The 25,073-nt window shown below is 59.4% G+C and overlaps 2 protein-coding genes across 2 annotated transcripts in view; one reads left to right on the forward strand and one right to left on the reverse strand.

Moving 5' to 3' along the window:
* Pde6b (phosphodiesterase 6B) overlaps nt 1–20,399 on the forward strand; it is a 46,373-nt gene extending 25,974 nt beyond the window's left edge. The window contains exons 4-22 of the mRNA XM_042672759.1: nt 752–892; nt 978–1,052; nt 1,538–1,602; nt 2,212–2,278; nt 2,469–2,516; nt 3,337–3,486; nt 3,708–3,851; nt 4,218–4,283; nt 11,060–11,206; nt 14,282–14,389; nt 14,631–14,740; nt 14,904–14,991; nt 15,558–15,658; nt 16,003–16,110; nt 16,458–16,521; nt 16,741–16,815; nt 17,922–18,005; nt 18,940–19,093; nt 20,335–20,399. Coding sequence (XP_042528693.1) covers nt 752–892; nt 978–1,052; nt 1,538–1,602; nt 2,212–2,278; nt 2,469–2,516; nt 3,337–3,486; nt 3,708–3,851; nt 4,218–4,283; nt 11,060–11,206; nt 14,282–14,389; nt 14,631–14,740; nt 14,904–14,991; nt 15,558–15,658; nt 16,003–16,110; nt 16,458–16,521; nt 16,741–16,815; nt 17,922–18,005; nt 18,940–19,093; nt 20,335–20,396 — 1,857 coding nt within the window. The 3' untranslated portion in view covers nt 20,397–20,399. The remainder of the gene's footprint in view (nt 1–751; nt 893–977; nt 1,053–1,537; nt 1,603–2,211; nt 2,279–2,468; nt 2,517–3,336; nt 3,487–3,707; nt 3,852–4,217; nt 4,284–11,059; nt 11,207–14,281; nt 14,390–14,630; nt 14,741–14,903; nt 14,992–15,557; nt 15,659–16,002; nt 16,111–16,457; nt 16,522–16,740; nt 16,816–17,921; nt 18,006–18,939; nt 19,094–20,334) is intronic.
* Nucleotides 20,400–22,142: 1,743 nt separating this feature from the next.
* Nucleotides 22,143–23,877, reverse strand: Atp5me (ATP synthase membrane subunit e). The gene is made up of 4 exons (XM_042672760.1): nt 23,769–23,877; nt 23,124–23,178; nt 22,762–22,860; nt 22,143–22,226 (listed from the first exon to the last, which is right to left on the reverse strand). The coding sequence occupies exons 1-4, from the start codon at nt 23,802–23,804 to the stop codon at nt 22,201–22,203; spliced, it is 216 nt and encodes a 71-aa protein (XP_042528694.1). The 5' UTR covers nt 23,805–23,877; the 3' UTR covers nt 22,143–22,200.
* Nucleotides 23,878–25,073: the final 1,196 nt, after the last annotated feature.

Consider the following 25,073-nt stretch of genomic DNA (forward strand, 5'->3'; position numbering starts at 1 on the left):
GCCATCAGGCAGGCAGAGAAGGGGGAACGGCAGCCCGGGCTCGGCACCTGCTGGGTGGCGCCTCCACAGAGGTGTGGCCAGGCTCCTAGCCAACAGGCCAGGCTGCCGGGCCACCTCTCACCAAGGTCCCCAGGACCCAAGGGAGCTGGCAGGAAAGAGCCACCGTGGAAGGCACCGTGGAGAAGGGGCTCAGACCTGGGCAGAACCCACTGGGGCTGGAAGTCCAGGGGGCGACAGGGTTCCCGAGGGACCCAGGTTTGAGAACACGGCTCAGGGTGGTGGGAGGAAAGTCCTGAAGCTGGTCTGGGTGACTTCTCCAAGCTGTCACCTTCAGTCCACTCTGCTGAGACACAGAAGGGCTTGCCATCCAAAAGACGCAAGTTACCTCTGCAGACCTCAGAGTCCATGGGTACCTGCAGAGCAGACAGTCGGGAGCAGCTGCCCGGGCTTTGCTCTCCAGTGCACAGCATCATTCCCATTCCAGCTTTCCTTTGCTGAGTCCGAAGCCAGGTGTGGATGGGATGTGGCCGGGCTGGAGGCCCCACCAGTCCGTGGGTTCCCAGGGCCTCTCAAGGTCAGGACCGCTGGTCCTGTGCTGCAGGAAACCCTGAGCTATTCAGTGCTGGTCAGTGTCCTGGCCTCCGTAGCCAGCTGGCCCCTGCAGGAGTTGTGCTCAATTGTCTGTGTGCTTCTCCACACCACCCCAGGTGTAAGTGGACAGCAAGGGCCAACACATGTATCACCCCTCCAGGTCCTGCTCTGGTCAGCCAACAAGGTGTTTGAGGAGCTGACGGACATTGAAAGGCAGTTCCACAAGGCCTTCTACACCGTGCGGGCCTACCTGAACTGTGACCGGTACTCAGTGGGCCTCTTGGACATGACCAAGGAGAAGGTGCGGCCTTAGGCCTTTGGGGGCTCCTCCCCAGCCTGGCCCACTCCGCAGGCCAACCCCTTCTCCTCTCTTCTTTTCTGCCCAGGAATTCTTTGATATATGGCCAGTGCTGATGGGGGAGGCCCAGCCGTACTCGGGCCCACGCACCCCCGACGGCAGGGTGAGTCGGCGGCCAGCGGGCTCCGCCCACAGCCGGGCTTCCAGGCCCACGTCTGTCTGCCATCTTTCCTGCCAGCCAGCCCTGCCCTGGTGTGGGTGGCTTCCCTGCATCTGCTCTCACTTGCTGGGGCTTCTTTAAATCACGGTGACATCTTTCATCTTGAGACCATATATGCTGAGTGGAATATGAGCCTGGTTGGTGTGGGGTTGAATGGGACACAAGAAAGCTGAATCAAAATCTGTGTGCGCAGCATGTGTCCGTGAGCATGGGTGTGGCCTATGTGTACGTGCATGAGTATGAGTATGTGCGTGCGTGTGAGTTTAGGCAACCCATGTGCACATGGTGGGTCAGTCATCTATGCCTGCAATCAGCTACACATCTGAGACCTTGGGTGTGCACCTGAGTTGCTGGCTCTCTTCTCCTTCGGAGGAGACCTGATCAAGGAGCAGGCTGGGGTTCCCATACTGATGTGTTTTGTTTTTCAGGAAATTGTCTTCTACAAAGTCATTGATTACATCCTCCATGGCAAGGAAGACATCAAGGTCATTCCGTAAGTGCCAGGATTTAGAAGCAGCTCACCCTAGTGGCTCCTGTCCAGCCCCTACAGTAGTGGGACCTGGGACTTCTCATGTGAGACGTGGGGAAGAGAGCAGGTAAGGGATTGAGGCTGGGCCTTCAGGCTTCTCAGCTCGCCAGCCCAGTCCTGGGAGGTGGTCTCAAGAAGGCAAGGACAGCAGCACACTCCATGCAGAGCCCAGTCCAGAACTCAGGGCAGGGCTCAGGCCGAGAGGGACTAAGGAAAGGAGTTACCATTCTCTAGCCCCACTGCTGTGTGGCCATTGATGCTGTGATCCTAAACCTCTATCAGGACTCTATCGCAGGCCCACATCGGGCGCAGCCTGAAGGCACGTGGGCCAGGTCTGCAGAACAGTGCCGGCCCTGAAGTCCCAGAGGGTCTGTGGCAGGGAGCAGACCTGGCAGGGGAGGCCCCAGCATGATGAAGTGGGCAGGACCTCAAGCCAGCCTTCTCCTGTCTTAGCAGCCTTCCAGCCCCACCCTGCCACCTCCGCCTGGGTCCAGAGAAGGGAGTGCAGTGGTCACACACTACCACGTCTAAAACCAAGTGCTTATCCCTCTGACCTCTGTTTCTCCCCCTCAGCACACCCCCGGCAGATCACTGGGCCTTGGTCAGTGGCCTCCCAACCTACGTGGCAGAAAGTGGCTTTGTGAGTGCTGCCCCTGGCCTGCTGCATGGCCGGCGCTGCCACCCCTCCTTGCTGCCTCCTTGCCTGTCCTTCCTGCCAGCCCCTGCTGCTTGCTTTGCGAGGTCGGAAGAGTGTCTTGCAGGGAGGCCGGGCCGGCCAGTGAGTGTGAGCTCAGGCGCTCAGAATGAAACTGTTTCTGATCCTTTCACAGATCTGTAACATCATGAATGCCTCTGCAGATGAAATGTTCGCTTTTCAGGTATGTGTCTGCTCATCGGCAGAAACTGTGCATTCCTTAGGAAAGAAGTATTTTGGTCCAGAAATTATGGACTGGATTGTTTTTTGCTGCTTAAGAAACAACTCTGAACTAGGCTCCAGTGGTTCACACCTGTAATCCTAGTTACTCTGGAGGTAGAGATCTGAGGATCACAGGTCATAGGTTGCCTGGGCAGGAAAGTCCATTAGACTATCTCCAATTGACCAGCAAAAAAGCTCGAAGTGGAGCTTCAAGTGGCAGAGCTCCAGGTCTGGGCAAAACCTACGGGGGCTGTTCCCTTAGCTTAAACGCAGGCCCTGAGTTTAAGGCCCAGTACCTGCAACAACAGCAGCAGAAGAAGGAAGAGGAGGAGGAGAAGGGGGGGAGAGAAGGAGGGATGGAGGGAGGGAGGGAGGGACGGAGGGAGGAAGGACAAGAACAGGAGGAGCTGGGCCAGTGTCCACGCTTCATTATCAGGCTCAGCATCCATGACAGGGAACAGGACCACCTGTTAACCTTCAGGGCCCAGTGCACACAGGAATGTGAAGCTCTTTGTGGAGCAATCATTAAGAGCTTTAAGAGAAGGGTGTGAACGGCCCTCTTAGAGGTGCTTCTAAGGCACCCTGCAAAGCATGCTCTCATGGGGAAGCACTCCCTTAATAGGGAGCTTCATGGCGTGGAGACCGCAGGCACAAATTCACAGGCAAGGGGGAGTGTGGAGATGGGACAGCTTGAAGGCAGCACAAATGAAGTTTCCTTCTATGAAGCAAGCCCTGGCCAGGCAAGACCCAGGGCTGGCCCAGCTTGCCTTTCCCCCTTGCAGGAGGGGCCTCTGGATGATTCCGGGTGGGTCATCAAGAACGTGCTCTCCATGCCCATTGTCAACAAGAAAGAGGAGATTGTGGGGGTGGCGACCTTCTACAACAGGAAAGATGGGAAGCCCTTTGATGACCATGATGAAGTTCTCATGGAGGTGAGCGTCGCGTGCTGGGCTTCGGTGGGGCCTGGCACAGTGGTACAGGACATGTGTCCATCCCTGTCCAGCACTGGACCAGGGGCGTGGGGACAAGGACAGACCCCAGGGTCTCACTCGCTGCGGGCCGCTGGAAGCCAGCCTCCTGAGGCACAGGGCCGCCCCCAGTAGGCACGCACCGGGGTGCGTGGAGATGAGGTAATGCTGCACCTGCTTCCCAGTCCCTGACCCAGTTCCTGGGCTGGTCGGTGCTCAACACGGACACCTACGACAAGATGAACAAGCTGGAGAACCGCAAGGACATCGCCCAGGACATGGTTCTGTACCATGTGAGGTGTGACAAGGACGAGATCCAGGAGATCCTGGTACTGTGCCCAGCACTTCATGGGGGGAGAGGGTGGAATCAAAGAGCCTGGGAATCAGGACACATTCCTGGGGCCCTTCCAGCACCTCCACTCATCCGTGAGCATGGCATGAGCACTGTCTCACGAGCGAGGCCCCACAGTGTGGTAAAAGGCAGTAAAGCAGAGGCCCAGGCGCTGACCGGTCCTTCTGAAACTGAGGGTGTCCGGGCCAAGATGACGGCTGACTAGAGTGCTCAGGTCCTTGGCCAGGCGCCCATGGTGTGAAGGTGACAAGCCGCTCCAGCGCTCGTGGGGTGAAGGCCACCCTCTCGTCCTCACGATGACTCCCCCATTGTCACATGACTCACCTGTGCCATTCTCCATCAGCCCACCAGGGAACGCCTGGGGAAAGAGCCCGCCGACTGCGAGGAGGAGGAGCTGGGGAGAATCTTGGTGAGGCTTTGCCCTTTCTCTCCGGTCTCTCAGTGGCCACTGCCCACTCCCAGGGCTGGGAAGGGAGTCCTCCTGGGATGCAGACGGGATGAACACACCGGCACCCAGATGATGTGTGTGTGTGGATGTGTGGTCCCAGGTGTGCCTACGCTGCTCCACAGCTGTGTCTCTGCAGTCTCGGCTCTGTGTGTGTCTGCAGTCTCGGCTCTGTGTGTCTGCAGTCTCGGCTCTGTGTCTCTGCAGTCTCGGCTCTGTGTGTCTGCAGTCTCGGCTCTGTGTGTCTGCAGTCTCGGCTCTGGCTGTGTGTGTCTGCAGTCTCGGCTCTGTGTGTCTGCAGTCTCGGCTCTGTGTCTCTGCAGTCTCGGCTCTGTGTGTGTCTGCAGTCTCGGCTCTGTGTGTCTGCAGTCTCGGCTCTGTGTGTGTCTGCAGTCTCGGCTCTGTGTGTCTGCAGTCTCGGCTCTGTGTGTCTGCAGTCTCGGCTCTGTGTGTGTCTGCAGTCTCGGCTCTGTGTCTCTGCAGTCTCGGCTCTGTGTCTCTGCAGTCTCGGCTCTGTGTGTCTGCAGTCTCGGCTCTGGCTCTGTGTGTCTCTGCAGTCTCGGCTCTGTGTGTCTGCAGTCTCGGCTCTGTGTCTCTGCAGTCTCGGCTCTGTGTGTGTCTGCAGTCTCGGCTCTGTGTGTCTCTGCAGTCTCGGCTCTGGCTGTGTGTCTGCAGTCTCGGCTCTGTGTGTCTGCAGTCTCGGCTCTGTGTGTGTCTGCAGTCTCGGCTCTGTGTGTGTCTGCAGTCTCGGCTCTGTGTGTCTGCAGTCTCGGCTCTGTGTGTGTCTGCAGTCTCGGCTCTGTGTGTCTGCAGTCTCGGCTCTGTGTGTGTCTGCAGTCTCGGCTCTGTGTGTCTGCAGTCTCGGCTCTGTGTGTCTGCAGTCTCGGCTCTGTGTGTCTCTGCAGTCTCGGCTCTGTGTGTCTGCAGTCTCGGCTCTGTGTGTGTCTGCAGTCTCGGCTCTGTGTCTCTGCAGTCTCGGCTCTGTGTGTGTCTGCAGTCTCGGCTCTGTGTGTCTGCAGTCTCGGCTCTGTGTGTGTCTGCAGTCTCGGCTCTGTGTGTGTCTGCAGTCTCGGCTCTGTGTCTCTGCAGTCTCGGCTCTGTGTGTGTCTGCAGTCTCGGCTCTGTGTGTCTGCAGTCTCGGCTCTGTGTTTCTGCAGTCTCGGCTCTGTGTGTGTCTGCAGTCTCGGCTCTGTGTGTCTGCAGTCTCGGCTCTGGCTGTGTGTCTCTGCAGTCTCGGCTCTGTGTGTCTCTGCAGTCTCGGCTCTGGCTGTGTGTCTGCAGTCTCGGCTCTGTGTGTCTGCAGTCTCGGCTCCGTGTGTCTGCAGTCTCGGCTCTGGCTGTGTCTCTGCAGTCTCGGCTCTGTGTGTCTGCAGTCTCGGCTCTGTGTGTCTGCAGTCTCGGCTCTGTGTGTCTGCAGTCTCGGCTCTGTGTCTCTGCAGTCTCGGCTCTGTGTGTCTGCAGTCTCGGCTCTGTGTGTCTCTGCAGTCTCGGCTCTGTGTGTGTCTGCAGTCTCAGCTCTGTGTGTCTGCAGTCTCGGCTCTGTGTGTGTCTGCAGTCTCGGCTCTGGCTCTGTGTGTCTACAGTCTCGGCTCTGTGTCTCTGCAGTCTCGGCTCTGGTTGTGTCTCTGCAGTCTCGGCTCTGTGTGTGTCTGCAGTCTCGTCTCTGGCTGTGTCTCTGCAGTCTCGGCTCTGTGTGTGTCTGCAGTCTCGTCTCTGGCTGTGTCTCTGCAGTCTCGGCTCTGTGTGTCTGCAGTCTCGGCTCTGTGTGTGTCTGCAGTCTCGGCTCTGTGTCTCTGCAGTCTCGGCTCTGTGTCTCTGCAGTCTCGGCTCTGTGTGTCTGCAGTCTCGGCTCTGTGTGTCTGCAGTCTCGGCTCTGGCTGTGTGTCTGCAGTCTCGGCTCTGTGTGTCTCTGCAGTCTCGGCTCTGGCTGTGTGTCTCTGCAGTCTCGGCTCTGTGTGTGTCTGCAGTCTCGGCTCTGTGTGTCTGCAGTCTCGGCTCTGTGTGTCTCTGCAGTCTCGGCTCTGGCTGTGTGTCTCTGCAGTCTCGGCTCTGTGTGTGTCTGCAGTCTCAGCTCTGTGTCTCTGCACTCTCGGCTCTGTGTGTCTGCAGTCTCGGCTCTGTGTGTCTGCAGTCTCGGCTCTGTGTGTCTGCAGTCTCGGCTCTGTGTCTCTGCAGTCTCGGCTCTGTGTGTCTCTGCAGTCTCGGCTCTGTGTCTCTGCAGTCTCGGCTCTGTGTGTGTCTGCAGTCTCGGCTCTGTGTCTCTGCACTCTCGGCTCTGTGTGTCTGCAGTCTCGGCTCTGTGTGTGTCTGCAGTCTCGGCTCTGTGTGTCTGCAGTCTCGGCTCTGTGTGTCTGCAGTCTCGGCTCTGTGTCTCTGCAGTCTCGGCTCTGTGTGTGTCTGCAGTCTCGGCTCTGTGTGTCTGCAGTCTCGGCTCTGTGTGTCTCTGCAGTCTCGGCTCTGTGTGTCTGCAGTCTCGGCTCTGGCTGTGTCTGCAGTCTCGGCTCTGTGTGTGTCTGCAGTCTCGGCTCTGGCTGTGTGTCTGCAGTCTCGGCTCTGTGTGTGTCTGCAGTCTCGGCTCTGTGTGTCTCTGCAGTCTCGGCTCTGTGTGTCTGCAGTCTCGGCTCTGTGTGTCTGCAGTCTCGGCTCTGTGTGTCTGCAGTCTCGGCTCTGTGTGTGTCTCTGCAGTCTCGGCTCTGTGTCTCTGCAGTCTCGGCTCTGTGTGTCTGCAGTCTCGGCTCTGTGTGTGTCTCTGCAGTCTCGGCTCTGTGTGTGTCTGCAGTCTCGGCTCTGGCTGTGTGTCTGCAGTCTCGGCTCTGTGTGTGTCTGCAGTCTCGGCTCTGTGTGTCTGCAGTCTCGGCTCTGTGTGTCTGCAGTCTCGGCTCTGTGTCTCTGCAGTCTCGGCTCTGGCTGTGTGTCTCTGCAGTCTCGGCTCTGGCTGTGTGTCTCTGCAGTCTCGGCTCTGTGTGTCTGCAGTCTCGGCTCTGTGTGTCTGCAGTCTCGGCTCTGTGTGTCTCTGCAGTCTCGGCTCTGTGTGTCTCTGCAGTCTCGGCTCTGTGTGTCTCTGCAGTCTCGGCTCTGGCTGTGTGTGTCTGCAGTCTCGGCTCTGTGTGTCTGCAGTCTCGGCTCTGGCTGTGTCTCTGCAGTCTCGGCTCTGTGTGTGTCTGCAGTCTCGGCTCTGGCTGTGTGTCTGCAGTCTCGGCTCTGTGTGTGTCTGCACTCTCGGCTCTGTGTGTGTCTGCAGTCTCGGCTCTGGCTGTGTGTGTCTGCAGTCTCGGCTCTGTGTGTCTGCAGTCTCGGCTCTGTGTCTCTGCAGTCTCGGCTCTGTGTGTCTGCAGTCTCGGCTCTGTGTGTGTCTGCAGTCTCGGCTCTGTGTGTGTCTGCAGTCTCGGCTCTGTGTGTCTGCAGTCTCGGCTCTGTGTGTCTGCAGTCTCGGCTCTGTGTGTGTCTGCAGTCTCGGCTCTGTGTCTCTGCAGTCACGGCTCTGGCTCTGTGTCTCTGCAGTCTCGGCTCTGTGTCTCTGCAGTCTCGGCTCTGTGTGTCTCTGCAGTCTCGGCTCTGTGTGTCTGCACTCTCGGCTCTGTGTGTGTCTGCAGTCTCGGCTCTGTGTGTGTCTGCAGTCTCGGCTCTGTGTGTCTCTGCAGTCTCGGCTCTGTGTGTGTCTGCAGTCTCGGCTCTGTGTGTCTCTGCAGTCTCGGCTCTGGCTATGTGTCTCTGCAGTCTCGGCTCTGGCTGTGTGTGTCTGCAGTCTCGGCTCTGTGTGTCTGCAGTCTCGGCTCTGTGTCTCTGCAGTCTCGGCTCTGTGTGTGTCTGCAGTCTCTGCTCTGTGTGTGTCTGCAGTCTCGGCTCTGTGTGTCTGCAGTCTCGGCTCTGTGTGTCTGCAGTCTCGGCTCTGTGTGTCTGCAGTCTCGGCTCTGTGTGTCTCTGCAGTCTCGGCTCTGTGTGTGTCTGCAGTCTCGGCTCTGTGTGTCTGCAGTCTCTGCTCTGGCTGTGTGTCTGCAGTCTCGGCTCTGTGTCTCTGCAGTCTCGGCTCTGTGTGTCTCTGCATTCTCGGCTCTGTGTGTCTCTGCAGTCTCGGCTCTGGCTGTGTGTCTCTGCAGTCTCGGCTCTGTGTGTCTCTGCAGTCTCGGCTCTGTGTCTCTGCAGTCTCGGCTCTGTGTGTGTCTGCAGTCTCGGCTCTGGCTGTGTGTGTCTGCAGTCTCGGCTCTGTGTGTCTGCAGTCTCGGCTCTGTGTGTGTCTGCAGTCTCGGCTCTGTGTGTGTCTGCAGTCTCGGCTCTGTGTGTCTGCAGTCTCGGCTCTGGCTGTGTGTCTGCAGTCTCGGCTCTGTGTGTCTGCAGTCTCGGCTCTGTGTGTGTCTGCAGTCTCGGCTCTGTGTGTGTCTGCAGTCTCGGCTCTGGCTCTGTGTCTCTGCAGTCTCGGCTCTGTGTCTCTGCAGTCTCGGCTCTGTGTGTGTCTGCAGTCTCGGCTCTGTGTGTGTCTGCAGTCTCGGCTCTGGCTCTGTGTGTCTGCAGTCTCGGCTCTGTGTGTCTGCAGTCTCGGCTCTGTGTGTCTCTGCATTCTCGGCTCTGTGTGTCTGCAGTCTCGGCTCTGTGTGTGTCTGCAGTCTCGGCTCTGTGTGCGTCTGCAGTCTCGGCTCTGTGTGTGTCTGCAGTCTCGGCTCTGTGTGTCTGCAGTCTCGGCTCTGTGTGTCTCTGCAGTCTCGGCTCTGTGTGTGTCTGCAGTCTCGGCTCTGTGTGTCTGCAGTCTCTGCTCTGGCTGTGTGTCTGCAGTCTCGGCTCTGTGTCTCTGCAGTCTCGGCTCTGTGTGTCTGCAGTCTCGGCTCTGTGTGTGTCTGCAGTCTCGGCTCTGTGTGTCTGCAGTCTCGGCTCTGTGTGTCTGCAGTCTCGGCTCTGTGTGTCTGCAGTCTCGGCTCTGTGTGTCTGCAGTCTCGGCTCTGTGTGTCTGCAGTCTCGGCTCTGTGTGTATCTGCAGTCTCGGCTCTGTGTGTCTCTGCAGTCTCGGCTCTGTGTGTGTCTGCAGTCTCGGCTCTGGCTGTGTGTCTCTGCAGTCTCGGCTCTGTGTGTCTCTGCAGTCTCGGCTCTGTGTGTCTCTGCAGTCTCGGCTCTGTGTGTGTCTGCAGTCTCGGCTCTGTGTGTCTCTGCAGTCTCGGCTCTGTGTCTCTGCAGTCTCGGCTCTGTGTGTGTCTGCAGTCTCGGCTCTGGCTGTGTCTCTGCAGTCTCGGCTCTGGCTGTGTGTCTCTGCAGTCTCGGCTCTGTGTGTGTCTGCAGTCTCGGCTCTGTGTCTCTGCAGTCTCGGCTCTGTGTGTCTGCAGTCTCGGCTCTGTGTGTCTCTGCAGTCTCGGCTCTGTGTGTCTGCAGTCTCGGCTCTGTGTGTCTGCAGTCTCGGCTCTGTGTGTCTGCAGTCTCGGCTCTGTGTGTCTCTGCAGTCTCGGCTCTGTGTGTCTGCAGTCTCGGCTCTGTGTGTCTCTGCAGTCTCGGCTCTGGCTCTGTGTGTCTCTGCAGTCTCGGCTCTGTGTGTCTGCAGTCTCGGCTCTGTGTGTCTGCAGTCTCGGCTCTGTGTGTCTGCAGTCTCGGCTCTGTGTGTCTCTGCAGTCTCGGCTCTGGCTCTGTGTGTCTCTGCAGTCTCGGCTCTGTGTGTCTGCAGTCTCGGCTCTGTGTGTCTGCAGTCTCGGCTCTGTGTGTCTGCAGTCTCGGCTCTGTGTCTCTGCAGTCTCGGCTCTGTGTGTCTGCAGTCTCGGCTCTGTGTGTCTCTGCAGTCTCGGCTCTGTGTGTCTCTGCAATCTCGGCTCTGGCTGTGTGTCTCTGCCGTCTCGGCTCTGAGGGTCTGTCCAGCTGGGATTCACATCATGTTTACTCCGCTGATGGTTTGTGTGTTTTGCTTTGGCCTTTCTTTGGCCTCTTGACTTTTTCACTCACAGCTGGCATTCTAGTTCACACCTCTGTTTCTGGTTGTTTTTTGTTTGTTTGTTTAGCTTTCTGTTGATTATTTGGAGACAAAAATTTGAGGATTTATCTGTCCAGGCTGGCTCCAAACTGCAATTCTCAGGTCTCAGCATCCTGAGTAGCTAGGATGATAGGCATGAGCCACTAACACCCAGCTACCAAGCCTCTGATCTGCTTACCTATCTTTTCTAGTACTACCCACGTCTCTGCAGGCGCAGGTTGGACCAAGTGCCCATTGATGCTGTCTCCTTATGGGACTGACCAAGGGCCTGTGGTCCCTAGTATGGATATATCTATGCATGTGTCTGGCATACAGGGATATGTTTCTCACAAAGAACACCCCTAGATCAACTTGTCAGTCACATGATGCCTCATCTCTAGACCACTTGAATGACCCAGCAGGATTGCCAGATTGAACATCTTACAGAACACCTTTGAGCGTGTGAGCATGCTGGACATGCTCTGAACACCGGTGGTGTGTGTGTCACCCTGTGGCTGTGTGTGGTCTGTGGGGGGCATGTCTGCACATGTGCACATTGTTCACCGTGATGCATCCATGCGTGTGCCTGTGTGCCTTTTCATGTGCATATGTGCGTGTTTGCTTGCCCCACAGCACCTCCCTGTCAGGTCACTGGGTAGGGAAGAAGAGAACCGGTTGGGCCGAGGCAATGCAAGCATCCTGGGACATGCTGCAGGGTTGCAGGCAGCTCCAGAGGTGCCTGGGGTTCAGAGAAGAGAAAGGCCCAGAAACCAGTGGGCTGCAAATGGCTGCTTCGCTTAGCCCACGGTTCCTTCTGCAGAAGGAAGAGCTGCCGGGGCCCACCAAGTTTGACATCTATGAGTTCCATTTCTCTGACCTGGAGTGCACTGAGCTGGAGCTGGTCAAGTGCGGCATCCAGATGTATTACGAGTTGGGCGTGGTCCGCAAGTTCCAGATTCCCCAGGAGGTAGGGAGGCGTGGCCAGAGGCCCTGGGGTCCCAGGGAGTGGGGGATGTAACTGAGGGCCCCAGCCCCCCAAGAGGGGAGGTCGTGTGGTGTGGATAGTCTCACACCCCACGGGAAGTGTGGGGACACTAAATTAGGTGCTGAGATGGATGGGTAAAATATAGTCAATATGCTCAGAATAAAGGATTGGATGTGGATGGGCGGGTGGGTGGATGGCTGTGTATGCGAATAAATGAGAGATGAATAGATGGGTGGATGGACATGTGGATGAATGGATGAATGACTAGATAGATGTTGGATAAGCAGATGGGTAGAAGGACATAAGAACAGGTTCAAGGATATGTATGGGTGGGTGACGGTTCGATGAATAGGTGGATGGACATGTGGGTGGTGGATGGAGGGATGAATGTGGATTGGTGAGGGATAAATGGTGGGTGGCTAGATGCCTGCATAGGTAGATGGGTATATGGATAGATGAATATGAATAGATGAATTGTTGGTTGGATGGATAATAATGGCTGCCTGGTGGATAGATGAGGTAGTAAGTGTTGGGTAGAAGAATGGATGGTAGATGGATGGCCGGACAGAAAATTTGATTAATAGGAGCTCCAAAAATGTTTTTATTGATGCACCATTGGTCAAAAAGGGGGGTTGAAAGCTGGGCGCTGGCGGCTCACGCCTGTAATCCTAGCTACTCAGGAGATCTGAAGATCCAGGTTCAAAGCCAGCCTGGGCAGGAAAGTCTGTGAGACTCTTATCTCTAATAAGCCACTAGAAAACCAGAAGTGGCGCTGTAGCGCAAGTGGTAGAGCGCTAGCCTTGAGCTGAAGAGCTGAGGGACAGCGCCCAGGCCCAGAGTTCAAGCTCCACGACCAACCAAAAAAAAGGGGGTTGGCATGGTGTAACAAAGGAAATTGAAGCAACCCCTCACCTAAAGAGAAGGCACATAGCATCTAGGTTTGGGCCCAGGAGGCCCCTCGGGATCACTGCAGGGAGGAAGGACTCACCCCCAGCTCAGGCCCTCTCCTCCATTCTCCCTTCATCTCTGCTGTTCCCACCTCCCTTGGGCCCTAGCAACCCCTGAGGACTCATCATTTTTCTTAAGCTCCTTGGGGAACAAAATTGGAAGTCTGACATTTCTGAAATTTTACTGAATTCTAAAGGAAAACAAAAAGGGAAATTTTATATAAAATATCAACAGAAACCAGGCTCCAGTGGCTCACGCCTATAATCCTAAGCTACTCAGGAGGCTGAGTTCTGAGGATTGTGGTTTGAAGCCAGACTGGGCAGAAAAGTTGTGAGACTCTCATTTCCAGAAAAGGCAAGAAGTGGTGCTGTGGCTCAAGTAGTAGAGCACTAGCCTTGAGCAGAAGCAGCACAAGGACAGCACCCAGGCCCTGAGTTCAAACCCCAGGACTGGCTTTAAAAAAAAAAATCAGGGGCTGGGAAGGTGGCCCGGTGGTAGAGCGCTTGCTTTGCATGCATGAGGCCCTGGGTTTCATTCCTCAGCACCACATAAGCAGAAAAAGCTCTGTGGCTCAAGCAGTAGAGCACGAGCCTTGAGCTGAAGAGCTGAGGGACAGCACCCAGGCCCAGGCCCAGAGTTCAGGCCCAATGACCAAAAAACAAAAAACAAAAACCACAGAATAAAAATATTTTCAGGGGGCTGGGAAGGTGGCTCAGTGGTAGAGTGCTTGCCTTGCATGCATGAGGCCCTGGGTTCAATTCCTCAGCACCACATAAGCAGAAAAGGCTGGAAGTGGCGCTGTCGTACAGTGCTCACCTTGAGCTGAAGAGCTGAGGGACAATACCCAGGCCTAGAGTTAAAGCCCATGACTGATCAAAAAAAAAAAAAAAAAAAAGAAAAAAAAATATTTTCAGGTAATTTTCTGACCCTAACTGTTGCTACGGAGCAGCTAAGGGCTCCCTCGACCACATTCTCTGGCCCAGAGAAAACGGCTCCCCAAGGGCTCCTGGGCTCCCGCTCTCCTGCCCAGAGGCCTTACATCTGTCTTGTTCAAGCATCCAGGCAATAACTAGTATTTTTTCTTTACCTCATACCTCAAGGGTCCCTTTCCCCATTTGGAATAGAGCCCTGAACTGGAGGCCCCAGATCCCCAGGGTCTGGAGGTTTTCTTGGCTCTGCAGGACAGGCAGACCAGTGGCTGCAAGCGTTCAGAGGCGGGAGAGGCAGGAGGCCTCGGGGAGGCAGGGGCCACTGGGAGGCGGGAGGCCTCGGGGAGGCCTGGGGGAGGTGGGAGGCCTCTGGGAGGCAGGGTGGGGGGGCATGGGGGAGGCAGGGGGCCTTGGGTGGGGCGGGGGCCTGGGGGAGTCGGGGGGGGGGCCTGGGGCAGGCGGGGGGGGCCTAGGGGAGACGGGGGGGGGGCCTGGGGAGGCAGGGGTCTGGGGGAGGCAGGGGGGCCTGGGGAAGTCGGGGGGGCCTGGGGGAGGCAGGGGGTCTGGGGGGCGGGGCCTGGGGGAGTCGGGGGGGCCTGGGGGAGGCGGGAGGGGGCCTGGGGGAGGCGGTGGTCTGGGGGAGGCGGGGGGCCTGGGGGGCCTTGGGGGGATGGGGGGCCTCGGGGGGGGGGCAGAGGGGGAGCCTGGGGGAGGCAGGGGGGGTCTGGAGGGGCGGGGGTCTAGGGGAGGCGGGGGTGTCTGGGGAAGTCGGGGGGCCTGGGGGAGGTGGGGGGTCTGGGGGGCAGGGGCCTGGGGGAGGCGGGGGTCCTGGGGGAGTCGGGGGGGCCTGGGGGAGGCCGGGGGAGCCTGGGGGGTGGGGGTCTGGGGGAGGCGGGGGGCCTGGGGGGGGCTTGGGGGGGTGGGGGGCCTGGGGGAGGTGGGGGAGGGGCTTGGGGAGGCGGGGGGGGCCTGGGGGGGCGGGGGGTCTGGGGGAGGTGGGGGGCCTGGGGGGGGCCTTGGGGGGGTGGGGGGCCTCAGGGGGGGCCTAGGGGAGGCAGGAGGCCTTGGAGAGGCGGGGTGTTGGGTGACAGCCATGGCGCAGGCTCTGCCAGAGGCACAGATGAGGCTCTGGGGGCCCTGTGGGGAGGGCCCAGAGCCCACACCTCCTCTCCTCCCCCAGGTTCTGGTGCGGTTCCTGTTCTCCGTCAGCAAAGCCTACAGGAGAATCACCTACCACAACTGGCGCCACGGCTTCAATGTGGCCCAGACCATGTTTACACTGCTCATGGTGCGTCTAATGGGTAGGACAGGGTCACACACAAGGCTGGTAGAGTGTCCAGGCCACCTTCCTCCTGGTCCAAGGGCCTCCCAAGCCGGAGCCGGAGATGACCTGGTAGGGCAGAGGCGGTGAGATCCGCCCAGGTCTGGGCACCTTATGCAGCATTGACGGGGGGGGGGGGGGGGGGGGGGGGGGGGGGGGGGGAATGACGGACCGACAGCAGGAGCCAAGCATGCACCTGTTCCCACAGACAGGCAAACTGAAGAGCTACTACACAGACCTGGAGGCCTTCGCCATGGTCACCGCCGGCCTATGCCATGACATCGACCACCGCGGCACCAACAACCTGTATCAGATGAAGTAGGCACTGGGGGCCAGGCTCACGGGGGCCACGGGGACCGCACGGCGTGAGGCTTTGGGGCTGGTCTGCACGGCCTGGCAGCTGGCTCCAAGCGGAGCTGGCTTCAGAGCACGGTGCATCTTCTTGTCCTCTGACTCCATTTTTTAATTACACTTCCAACAGATCCCAGAATCCCCTAGCCAAGCTGCATGGCTCCTCCATTTTGGAGCGGCACCATCTGGAGTTTGGCAAGTTCTTGCTGGCAGAGGAGGTTTGCACTTTAACTCAGTACCTGATCTTGGGGGCTGGGGTAACCAGGGCATGCGGGGACAAGTGAACCTCAGGCCCTGGAAAGTAAGGGTTCATGAGAAAGAGGGGCTTTGTGTAAAGAGCTGCAGAACAGGTAGCTGGAGATGGTGCATGGGGAAGAGCGGCATCCAGAAAGGCAGCAGCCAGAAGTAGCCAGGGGTGGGGAGGGGGAGGGGAGGGGGGTGGGGGGGGCAGAAGTCTCAACAGAGGAGGCAGGTGCAGCCACCGACCCAGGACCCTCCTGCGACCTGGGTCCAGAGCTGACAGCCCACAGCAAAAGCCCACTGCGGGGAATGGGCAGGGCTGACAGGCCACAGCAGAGGCCCACTGCGGGGAATGGGCAGGAAGGGCAGGAGAGAGCCATCCTCACTTGGAGAAGCTGCAGCTTAGGACAGGCTGTCTGGAGTGCCACAAGCGAGGTCCGGGCTGCAGTGAGAGGCGTCAGGCCCACCTGAGAACCATCGGGGCAGGAGACTGTGGGTGTCACCTACCAAGACCCTGAGACAGATCCATGTTCTCCTACTGCAGAGCCTGAATATCTACCAGAACCTGAACCGAAGGCAGCATGAGCATGTGATCCATCTCATGGACATTGCCATCATCGCCACCGACCTGGCCCTCTATTTCAAGTGAGCACTGTGCAGAGGCTGGGGAGGATCCTGGGTGGCAGGGGGGTCTCTTGGCAGTAAGGGGGGGGTCCTGGGCAGTGCGGGGTCCTGGGCAGTGGGGGAGTCCTGGGCGGTGGGGGGGTCTCTTGGCAGTAAGGGGGGCTCCTGGGCAGTGGGGGGTCCTGGGCAGTGGGGGGTCCTGGGCAGTGGGGGTCCTGGGCAGTGGGGGGTCCTGGGAATTGGGGGTCCCTTGGCAGTTAGGGGGTTCCTGGGCAGTGGGGGGTCCTGGGCAGGGCAGGGTCCTGGGTAAAACATGGCAGGTGTGACTGCTCTGTTACCTGCCGTCCCCACTTCTTGGGGTCCAGGAAGAGGACAATGTTCCAGAAGATTGTGGACGAGTCCAAGAACTACGAGGACAAGAAGAGCTGGGTGGAGTACTTGTCCCTAGAGACAACACGGAAGGAGATTGTCATGTGAGATGTGGGCAAAGGTGGCAGATCCACAGCTGGCCACTTAACCCTGTAGACCTCCTGGACCCATAGACAGAGGACGCCAGAAAGATAATGGCTCTTCAAATAGTTTATTGAGGCTTGGGAGTAAATCTTCTGCCCCTATCTGTCCTCAGTTCTAGAGGAGGCATCAGGATCAGATGGACACTTGGTTTAAGGTCTTGGTACCCACACACTTCATGTTTGGTTCCCCTTCTTTACACATAAGGAACTGTGGCTGGGGGCTGCTCCTTCCCTGGCCATGTCTTAGGAGCCTCTGGGAACATCTACTCTTCACTCAGTAAAACCACGTATGTTCTGCCTGTTTGCAGGGCCATGATGATGACTGCATGTGATCTGTCTGCCATCACCAAGCCCTGGGAAGTCCAGAGCAAGGTCAGGGCTAGCAGAGAGTCGTAGGGCTGCATCTGAGAGATGCAGCGGGAGACAGCGGTTACGGGCCACTGGGGCCCGGGGCTGCCAGAACACAGCAGTGGGAGGTGCACAGGCACTGCTGGCCCAGCAGAACCCCGTGGGCTGGAGGCTGGGGAGGCCTGGAGAGGAGGCCCACCTGCTCCTGAGTGCAGAGTCCCACCCTGACCCTTCTGCCCCCAGGTTGCTCTTCTGGTAGCCGCTGAATTCTGGGAACAAGGTGACCTGGAAAGGACAGTCTTGGATCAGCAGCCCATCGTAAGTGCTGCTTCCAGAGGTTTCTACCCTGACAAGTGTCGCTTTACTGTGGTGCTCAGGACCTTTGGGACATTTTTAACCTCACTTTATGAAGATTCTGTAGCATGAATTGCGTGGGTCAGCAGCTCGCAGAAGAGGCTGGTGTGGGTTAGGACACACAAAGGGGTGAGTCTGGGAAATTGAAGGATTTAGGCAGCTGTGGGACAAGGTGACCCTCAGAACAGTCCTAAGGGGAGTGCAGAAAAGCCTGAGACAGAGGTTCACGGCAAGAGAGATGCTGGGTCAGTGAGTCGAGACTGACTGCGAGGACACAGGGGACACCCAGATGGACACTGGGGACAAGGACAGACGGGGCTGCTTCACACCTGTGGGAACTGGGGACAAGGACGGACGGGGCTGCTTCACACCTGTGGGAACTGGGGCTGCTTCACACCTGTGGGAACTGGGGCTGCTTCACACCTGTGGGAACTGGGGCTGCTTCACACCTGTGGGAACTGGGGCTGCTTCACACCTGTGGGAACTGGGGACAAGGACGGACGGGGCTGCTTCACACCTGTGGGAACTGGGGCTGCTTCACACCTGCAGCAGAGTTTTGCAGAGTAATTCCAGGCAGTGTGAAGAGCCGTCTGGAGCAGACTTGGGGCCTTATTCTCAAGGAAAGGGGGGCGTGAGCCAACTAGCAACAGTTAATTAAAAACAAAAACCAAGCAGTAAAGCTGGTCATCTAGGACCTGGCCTCAGTGCCTGCGGGCTTCACTCTCACTGCACCAAGCCCTGGAGGAGCTGCGGGAGACACGAGGGCTACTCAGAGCAGCAGCCCGGCAGCACCAAGAGCAGCCTCCAGAACGCATCTTGGTCCTGGACAGCCGGTCAGCACCAGGGACAGCGTCCCCAGTGGCGCCGGCTGCTGGGGCTCACAGAAGAGCTTGGTGAACACACTGGAGCCCACAGGGGACGCCAGGGCCACCTGGCAGCTGACCCCCCAGCTGGGATCCATCTTGCCCCTGCCCACGCATCTCTGGGAACCCCTTCACCTGAGTTGTAGGACTGGGTGGGAGCCTGAGGTGATGATACTTATGTCATCAGCTGCCTGTTTCTCCCACAAGCCCATGATGGACCGGAACAAAGCAGCTGAGCTCCCCAAGCTACAAGTCGGCTTCATCGACTTTGTGTGCACATTCGTGTACAAGGTATGCAGCTGGGGCCTTATTCTGTGTTGGATAGGGCAGAGTGGCCAGGGACAGGAGGAGGCATGGGAGGAAACTTGCATGCCTAACCACAGAAGGCAGAAAAGAAGAGACCATCACAGCCAGCATGCACCCCAGTGGCCAGCCCTGACCTGTCCTCAGAACTGCAGCCCTGAGCACTTCCCTAGCAGAAATTCCTGGCTCACCTCAGGTCACACAGATCACTGCTTCTGAGAGCCCCTCCCACCCACAGCCCAGTCTTTAGGCAAGGAGGCAGCCTGCCTGCAGGGTCTGAACTCTCAAGGGTAGGTCTGGGTCTGTCTGTCATCACCAGTGAACCCTGCCTGAAGGCAGCCACATTCCCACAGCTAGTACCCTGGTGAGCCCTTTAAGTTCGCTGTTTGGTTCCCAAAGACCTGGGGCAGAAATTGCAAAGCCCCTGTGGAGTAGTAGCACTGCACCGGGCTCCAGACTGCTGTGGCATATGGCCCAACGGACTCCACCTGTAAGGACGATGTCTGGCTCTAAGTGAAGTTAGTCCTGACCAGCCAGGCAGAGCCAAGGACCCTCCCTTGTCCGGCGGTCACAGGCCACAGCCCCTCAGTGGGTACCTGCTGCCTTCCTCCGCCCCTCCACACCATGTAACATACACGTGCACGTGTAGTGTGTAGCTGTGATCTGCAGTGTGCATGTGGCTGTGCATCTTTGAGCACACGTCCACGGGTTCCACTCCATTCCCGGGACCCTCCTGCCAACACTGTCCAGAGCACTCCTTCCATGAAGCAGCTCTTTGCACAAGGTCTCAAGCCTGTCCTCTCCGTGGGGCTTTGCTGGTTCTCCAGGTGAGGGCCAGCGAGGGCTGGAGGAGAAAAGGAGCGAAGGCTTGAGCCTGCCCGGGCAGTGTGACAGTGCAGCGACTTCTCATGGTTCCCTCCAGGAATTTTCCCGTTTTCATGAAGAAATCCTGCCCATGTTCGACCGACTGCAAAACAACAGGAAGGAGTGGAAAGCACTGGCTGATGAGCATGAGGTCAAAGTCAAGGCTCTGGAGGAGAAGAAGAAGGAAGAGGAGAATGTAGCAGCCAAGAAAGGTTGGGCGCCCTACCCCCAGGCTAGAGCTGTGCGTTGCAGAGAGCAGCTGGGTGACTTGGAGAGGCTGGTGTACAGCTCAGGGGAGACTCCTCGCCAGACACAGCTGCTCACACCACACAGCGCATTCCCAAACAGGAGCTCATGCTCTGTACAGGGGAACTCTGTTCCCCAAACTCCTGATAGCCCTTTGTCCCAAGTTAGGCATGGATGGGGACACAGGCTAGTAACCTCAGCCCATGAAGGAGGAGGGTTATGAGTTTGAGGTCAGCCAAGGTTATATAACAAGACCATGTCTAAATAAAAAAAAAAAAAAATTGTGGCTGGATGCAGGTGGCTCACACCTATAATCCTAGCTACTCAGAGGGCTGAGATTGGGATCTGAGGATTGCACTTTTTTATTTTTTATTTTTGGGTCCGGTCGTGGGGCCTGAACTCTGGGCCTGGGCGCTATCCCTCAGCTCTTCAGCTCAAGGCTAGCGCTCTACCACTTGAGCCACAGCGCCACTTCCAGCTTTTTTTCTTTTTGCTTATGTGATACTGGGGAATCGAACCCAGGACCTCATGCATGCAAGGCAAGCGCTCTACCACTGAGCCACCTTCCCAGCCCCATAGATCGCACTCTTCAAAGCCATCCTGGGCAGACAAACCTGACTGACACATCTCCATTAACCACCAAAAAGCCAGAAGTGGAGCTGTGGCTCAAGTGGTAGTAAGCATGAAGGCTCAGGGACAGCACCCAAGCCCCGAGCTCAAGCCCCAGGACTGACACCAAAAAGAAAAAAAAAGTTAAATAGCAACAGGAAATCGAGCCATATTCCCATTAAGCTTCCGAAGCAGAACAGCAAGCCTAAAACAAAAGACACAGATTTGAGCAAAGCAAACATTGTCTTTCATGATGTCATTTCTTTCCCAGGCTAGGACTCAGTTGAGAGTTAGCACACCCAGGTCAGCCAGTAACACTGTATCTTCACTGGCGTCTGGCAACCCTCGCTGTTTTTCTCCTTCCTGCCTTCTTGTGCCACGGGGTAAGAGACGAATGTGAGCCAGGCAGCGTAAGGGTCATGGCAGGCCAAGACCGAGAGTAAGCAGGGCATGGTGTCAGCAGGGCTCAAGCATTAGCTGAGACTCAGCAGGTAATCCGCTTGGACTGACCACACACCCAGCTCAGCCTCTCCTGCTGGCCTGGTAGAGGGCATGGGGCAGAGACGGCAATGAAGGTTCTGTTTGTCTTCTCTTGTAGTGGGCATGGAAGTCTGCAATGGTGGCCCGGCGCCAAAGTCTTCTACCTGCTGTATCCTGTGAGCCCTGGACCGGGCTGCCAATCCCTCCTGCTACCGCTACTTACACACTGGACCCTGCCTCTGCAGTCTGGTATATGTTAGAAAGCAAAGAAAATGATTGAGCATAACTGAGTATTTTGAAACTAAGGTTGTGTTTTTTATAAACTAAAGCCAACTGTGACTAACTTAGGTGGTAGCCCACGTAACTAATCAGTTTTTTGGTTTTTTTGCTGGTCCTGGGGATCAAATTCTGGGCTTGGTTCTGTCCCTGAGCTCCTTTTTGCTCAAGGCTAGGACCTACCACTTGAGCCACAGTGCTACTTCTGGCTTTTTCTGCGATTAATTGGAGATAAGTCTCACAGATTTTCTTGCCTTGGCTGGCTTTGAACTGTGATCCTCAGATCTCAGCCTCCTGAGTAGCTATCACAAGTGTGAGCCACTGGTGCTCCGCTCACCAGTTTTTCAGATAGTTTCCACAAGGAGATCTCTAACTTGGGTCAGTGAACTGTTGAGTGGAACCATCCAGAACCAACATGTATATACGTGTATATACCTATATGGTAGACAGCATCCATATACCCCATCTTGTTTAGCAAAATCATGCCTAGGAACTCAGAATAAAACTCGACCTGCTCGCTTTTTACAAAGTAGAATCATTGTGGAGGGCACCTCATAATGTGACCTAGTCAGGACATTCTACCACAAAGGTCAAGGCCATGAATAGCGAGAGCAGTAATCCGAACAGAGGTCTGAAGGGAAGAATTGTACTAACCACTGGAGTGGAACTTGAAGCTAAGCCTCCTACCAGCAAGGCCTGCGGCCTCCACAGCCCGCACTCTGCATGACTTCATGTAGGCAAGCCGGGAAGGAGCAGCAGAGGCAGTTCACTGGGATTCACTGTATAAGGAAAAAAGGCTTCTAACTCACAGTGACCCGAAACATCTGCTCCCTTGATAGTCAACTGGATAGAGTCATTCCTGAGAGCAGAGGGGAGGGTGGACACACCCAACATTATCATCTACCTGCTGCAAACAGGAGCCAGTTTAGTATTTGTTTTCACCTCTTTACTCTTGAGAGAGTAAAGCAAGGACCAAGGGATACAGGACCTGGCCACACCATAAGACCCAGGTGCTGCATACCAGGTGGTGGGGGGGGGGGGGCCCCACTGGAGAATCAAACAACACCTTAATATACAGGGCTCTGAGTTCATGTAGTCGCACCTCTTCACTCACTTTACAGAACAGGGGAAACACATTTGGGGCCCCAGCCCTGAGATATGTGCTCAAGGCATAAAGCTGGAAAATAGCCACAACCACCTAGTCCACTCCAAACCTACAGCCCAGGGTCTGGCCTGCTCTTAGCAAGAGCCTGGGGGTTCCCTGGGGAAAGAACACCTCAGGAACAACTCAGCTCACTTCTCTGAGCTTTCGTTTCAAGACCAGCCAAGACTCCACCACCTAGAGAACTGGATTGGGCAATGAATACACGCTCCCATGCAGGACCCTCCTGTGTCCTATGCCTATCCAGGGACATGTGCCCAGAACAGAGCAAACTGCACTCTGTCCCCTACCACCGTGTGCGCGTACACACTCCAACCCGTCCCAGACAGAACAAGCACTAGTTTTGTCTTTCTGTACTTTCAGTGTGCCAACTACACTTTAGGTCTGTACCAAATGATTCTCCTTAGTTCTTTCAAATTTCCCCTAGGCCCCGACAATCAGGAAAATAATCCAACTGCTTGGGACAGTAAGGAGAGGGAGCCAGAGCGTCACAAACCAAATTTTTATTCATCCGATGGGGCTGGAAAATGGCAGAGCTGGTGCCTCTCACTTAAGTATGCTGTCTTCCTGGGCTGAAAGGTCAGAAGAGTCAAAGCGTCAGACATTATTGCTCTCTGAGGCCACCTTAGAGATCCTTGGGGTTGCAGTTTCCAAACTACCCAGAAAAGTGGCGCTGTGGCTCAAGCGGTAGAGTGCTCGCCTTGAGCTGAAGAGCTAAGGGACAGCGCCCAGGCCCAAAGTTCAAGACTCACGACTGACAAAAAAAAAAAAACTATCCAGATTCTAACTCAAATGAAGCCAGGAGTGCTGAGTTGCCTCCAGGTAACGAGACTTGGGTCTGCTGGGGTCAGCTGCTCTGTTATGGCCTCTCTGGACCGGGTGCAAGTGGCCCAGAGAGATCGGGCGCTGTCCCCAAGGCAAACTGCCCCACGCCTCCCCCAGCCTGGCACTCGGAGCCCCGGGTGGTGGGAAGGGACACCCTCCCATCCTCCACTAATCCTGCATCCCGACCTCGGCCAGTCCTCCCTCCCCGCGCCCTCCCCTAGCCCTCACTGGGCGGGCAGCGGGCTCGGGCCGCCCCGGCGTGGGGGCTCGGGCTGGCCGTACCTTCGGCCAGCTGCCTCTCAATCCGCTTCAGCTCGTCCTGCCTCTTCTTCTCCTCCGCCGCCACCCTCCTCTCCTCCTCCGCGCGGGGCTTCAGGTAACCTGGAACGCGGGGTCAGCCTCAGAGCGGGGCCGGGCTTCCCCCGAGCACCCCGAGCCCCCCGACTCTCCGAGCCCCCCGATCCCCTCCCCGAGCCCCCCGACCCCCCCCCCATCCCCTCCCCGAGCCCCCCGACTCTCCGAGCCCCCCGACCCCCCCGATCCCCTCCCCGAGCCCCCCGACCCCTCGAGCCCTCCGAGACCCCCGACCCCCCCCAGGCCCGCGCCAGCCCTCCCGCTTCCCCGCCGCCGCCCGCCCGACTCACTGTGGCGCTTGGCTCCGTAGGCCATGCCGAGGACCAGGGCGGAGTAGCGACCGAGCTGCGGGACAGAGGGGGGCTGAGCACCGTGCGAGGGGGAGGGAACGGGAGTGGGGGTACGGGGGGGGTCGAGGGCAGCCGCGGGGGGGGTCGAGGGCAGCCGCGGGGGGGGTCGAGGGCAGCCACGGGGGGGGATCGAGGGCAGCCGCGGGGGGGATCGAGGGCAGCCGCGGGGGGGATCGAGGGCAGCCGCGGGGGGGGTCGAGGGCAGCCGCGGGGGGGATCGAGGGCAGCCGCGGGGGGGATCGAGGGCAGCCGCGGGGGGGATCGAGGGCAGCCGCGGGGGGGATCGAGGGCAGCCGCGGGGGGGATCGAGGGCAGCCGCGGGGAGGGGATCGAGGGCAGCCGCGGGGGGGATCGAGGGCAGCCGCGGGGGGGATCGAGGGCAGCCGCGGGGAGGGGGCGAGGGCAGCCGCGGGGAGGGGATCGAGGGCAGCCGCGGCGGGCCGGGCCGGGCCGCGGGGCCGCCCGCAGGGTGGGAGCCCGGACGGGGTGCGGGCTGCAGCAGGCGGGGACGGAGGGCGGGGGCCGGGCCGGGCCGCGGGTCGGGTCAGGCGGGGCCGCCGCACACGGCCCCGAAGCTGGGTTCACCTTGATGAGCGGAGACACTTGCACCGGCGGCACCATCTTGCCCCGACCTTCACACCGGAAGCACAACGAGGGAGAAGGGCGAACCCTCGCGGCGGGGAGGCCCCGGAAGGCGCACGCGCCGCCCCCCGGCGCCCCCTGGCGGGCGGAGGGAGGGGGCGGGGCTGCGCCTGCGCGCTGCCCCGGGCAGGGCGGGGCAGAGGGCGGGGGCGGGGCTGCGCCTGCGCGCTGCCCCGGGCGGGGCGGGGCGGGGCGGAGGGCGGGGGCGGGGCTGCGCCTGCGCGCTGCCCCGGGCGGGGCGGGGCGGGGCGGGGCGGGGCGGGGCGGGGCGGGGCGGGGCGGGGCGGGGCGGGGCGGGGCGGCACCGCCCCCGGGCTGACTTCCCTCTTCCGCCGGGCGGGAGCGGGCGGCTCGGGTTTGAGCCGCGGGCGCTGCAGCGGTTCTGGTCGCGGTGGGGCGGCCTCGAGGCAGCCGCCTTCCCGGCCCTGCGGCGACCCGGAGGGCTGGGGTCCGGCGCAGGCCCGAGCCCCGCCGCCTCCACGCGGGCCCTCCGCCGCCTGCCAGCCCGCCGTCCTCCCGCCTCGACCTGGGGTCGGGACGGTCTGGTCGGAGCCCCGCACCCCGGCCCGGCCCCGCGGCCTGGCCCCGCACCCCGGCCCCCCTTCCCCCAGCCCCGCACCCCGGCCCCCCCGCACCCCGGCCCCCATTCCCCCGGCCCCCCCGCACCCCGGCCCCCATTCCCCCGGCCCCGCACCCCGGCCCCGCCTCCCCCGGTCCCCCGCACCCCGGCCCCCCGCACCCCGGCCCCGCACCCCGGCCCCGCACCCCGGCCCCGCACCCCGGCCCCGCCTCCCCCGGCCCCCCTTCCCCCAGCCCCGCACCCCGGCCCCCCATTCCCCCGGCCCCTCACCCCGGCCCCGCCTCCCCCGGCCCCTCTTCCCCCGGCCCCCCTCTCCAGGTCCCGCACCCCGGCCCCCCATTCCCCCGGCCCCTCACCCCGGCCCCGCCTCCCCCGGCCCCTCTTCCCCCGGCCCCCCTCTCCAGGTCCCGCACCCCAGCCCCCCTTCCCCCAGCCCCGCACCCCGGCCCCCCCTCCCCGGGTCCCGCACTCCGGCTCCCCGTCCCGCACCCCGGGTCCCCCTCCCTGGGTCCCGCACCCCTGCCCGCCATAGGGAGGGTGCGTGGCGTTGCGGGAGGCCGTGCGTGGCCGCGTGGCCTCCCCGCCGCGGACCGGACAGGGGTCCTGGTGGACCGGCCTGGCTCCCGGGCCCTCACTGCCCTCGCCCTCCCCGGCGGCAGGCCGCCGCC

This window comes from Dipodomys spectabilis, unplaced genomic scaffold, assembly GCF_019054845.1.
Source record: "Dipodomys spectabilis isolate Male_0828 unplaced genomic scaffold, ASM1905484v1 ptg000771l, whole genome shotgun sequence".
Classification (NCBI taxonomy): domain Eukaryota; kingdom Metazoa; phylum Chordata; class Mammalia; order Rodentia; family Heteromyidae; genus Dipodomys; species Dipodomys spectabilis.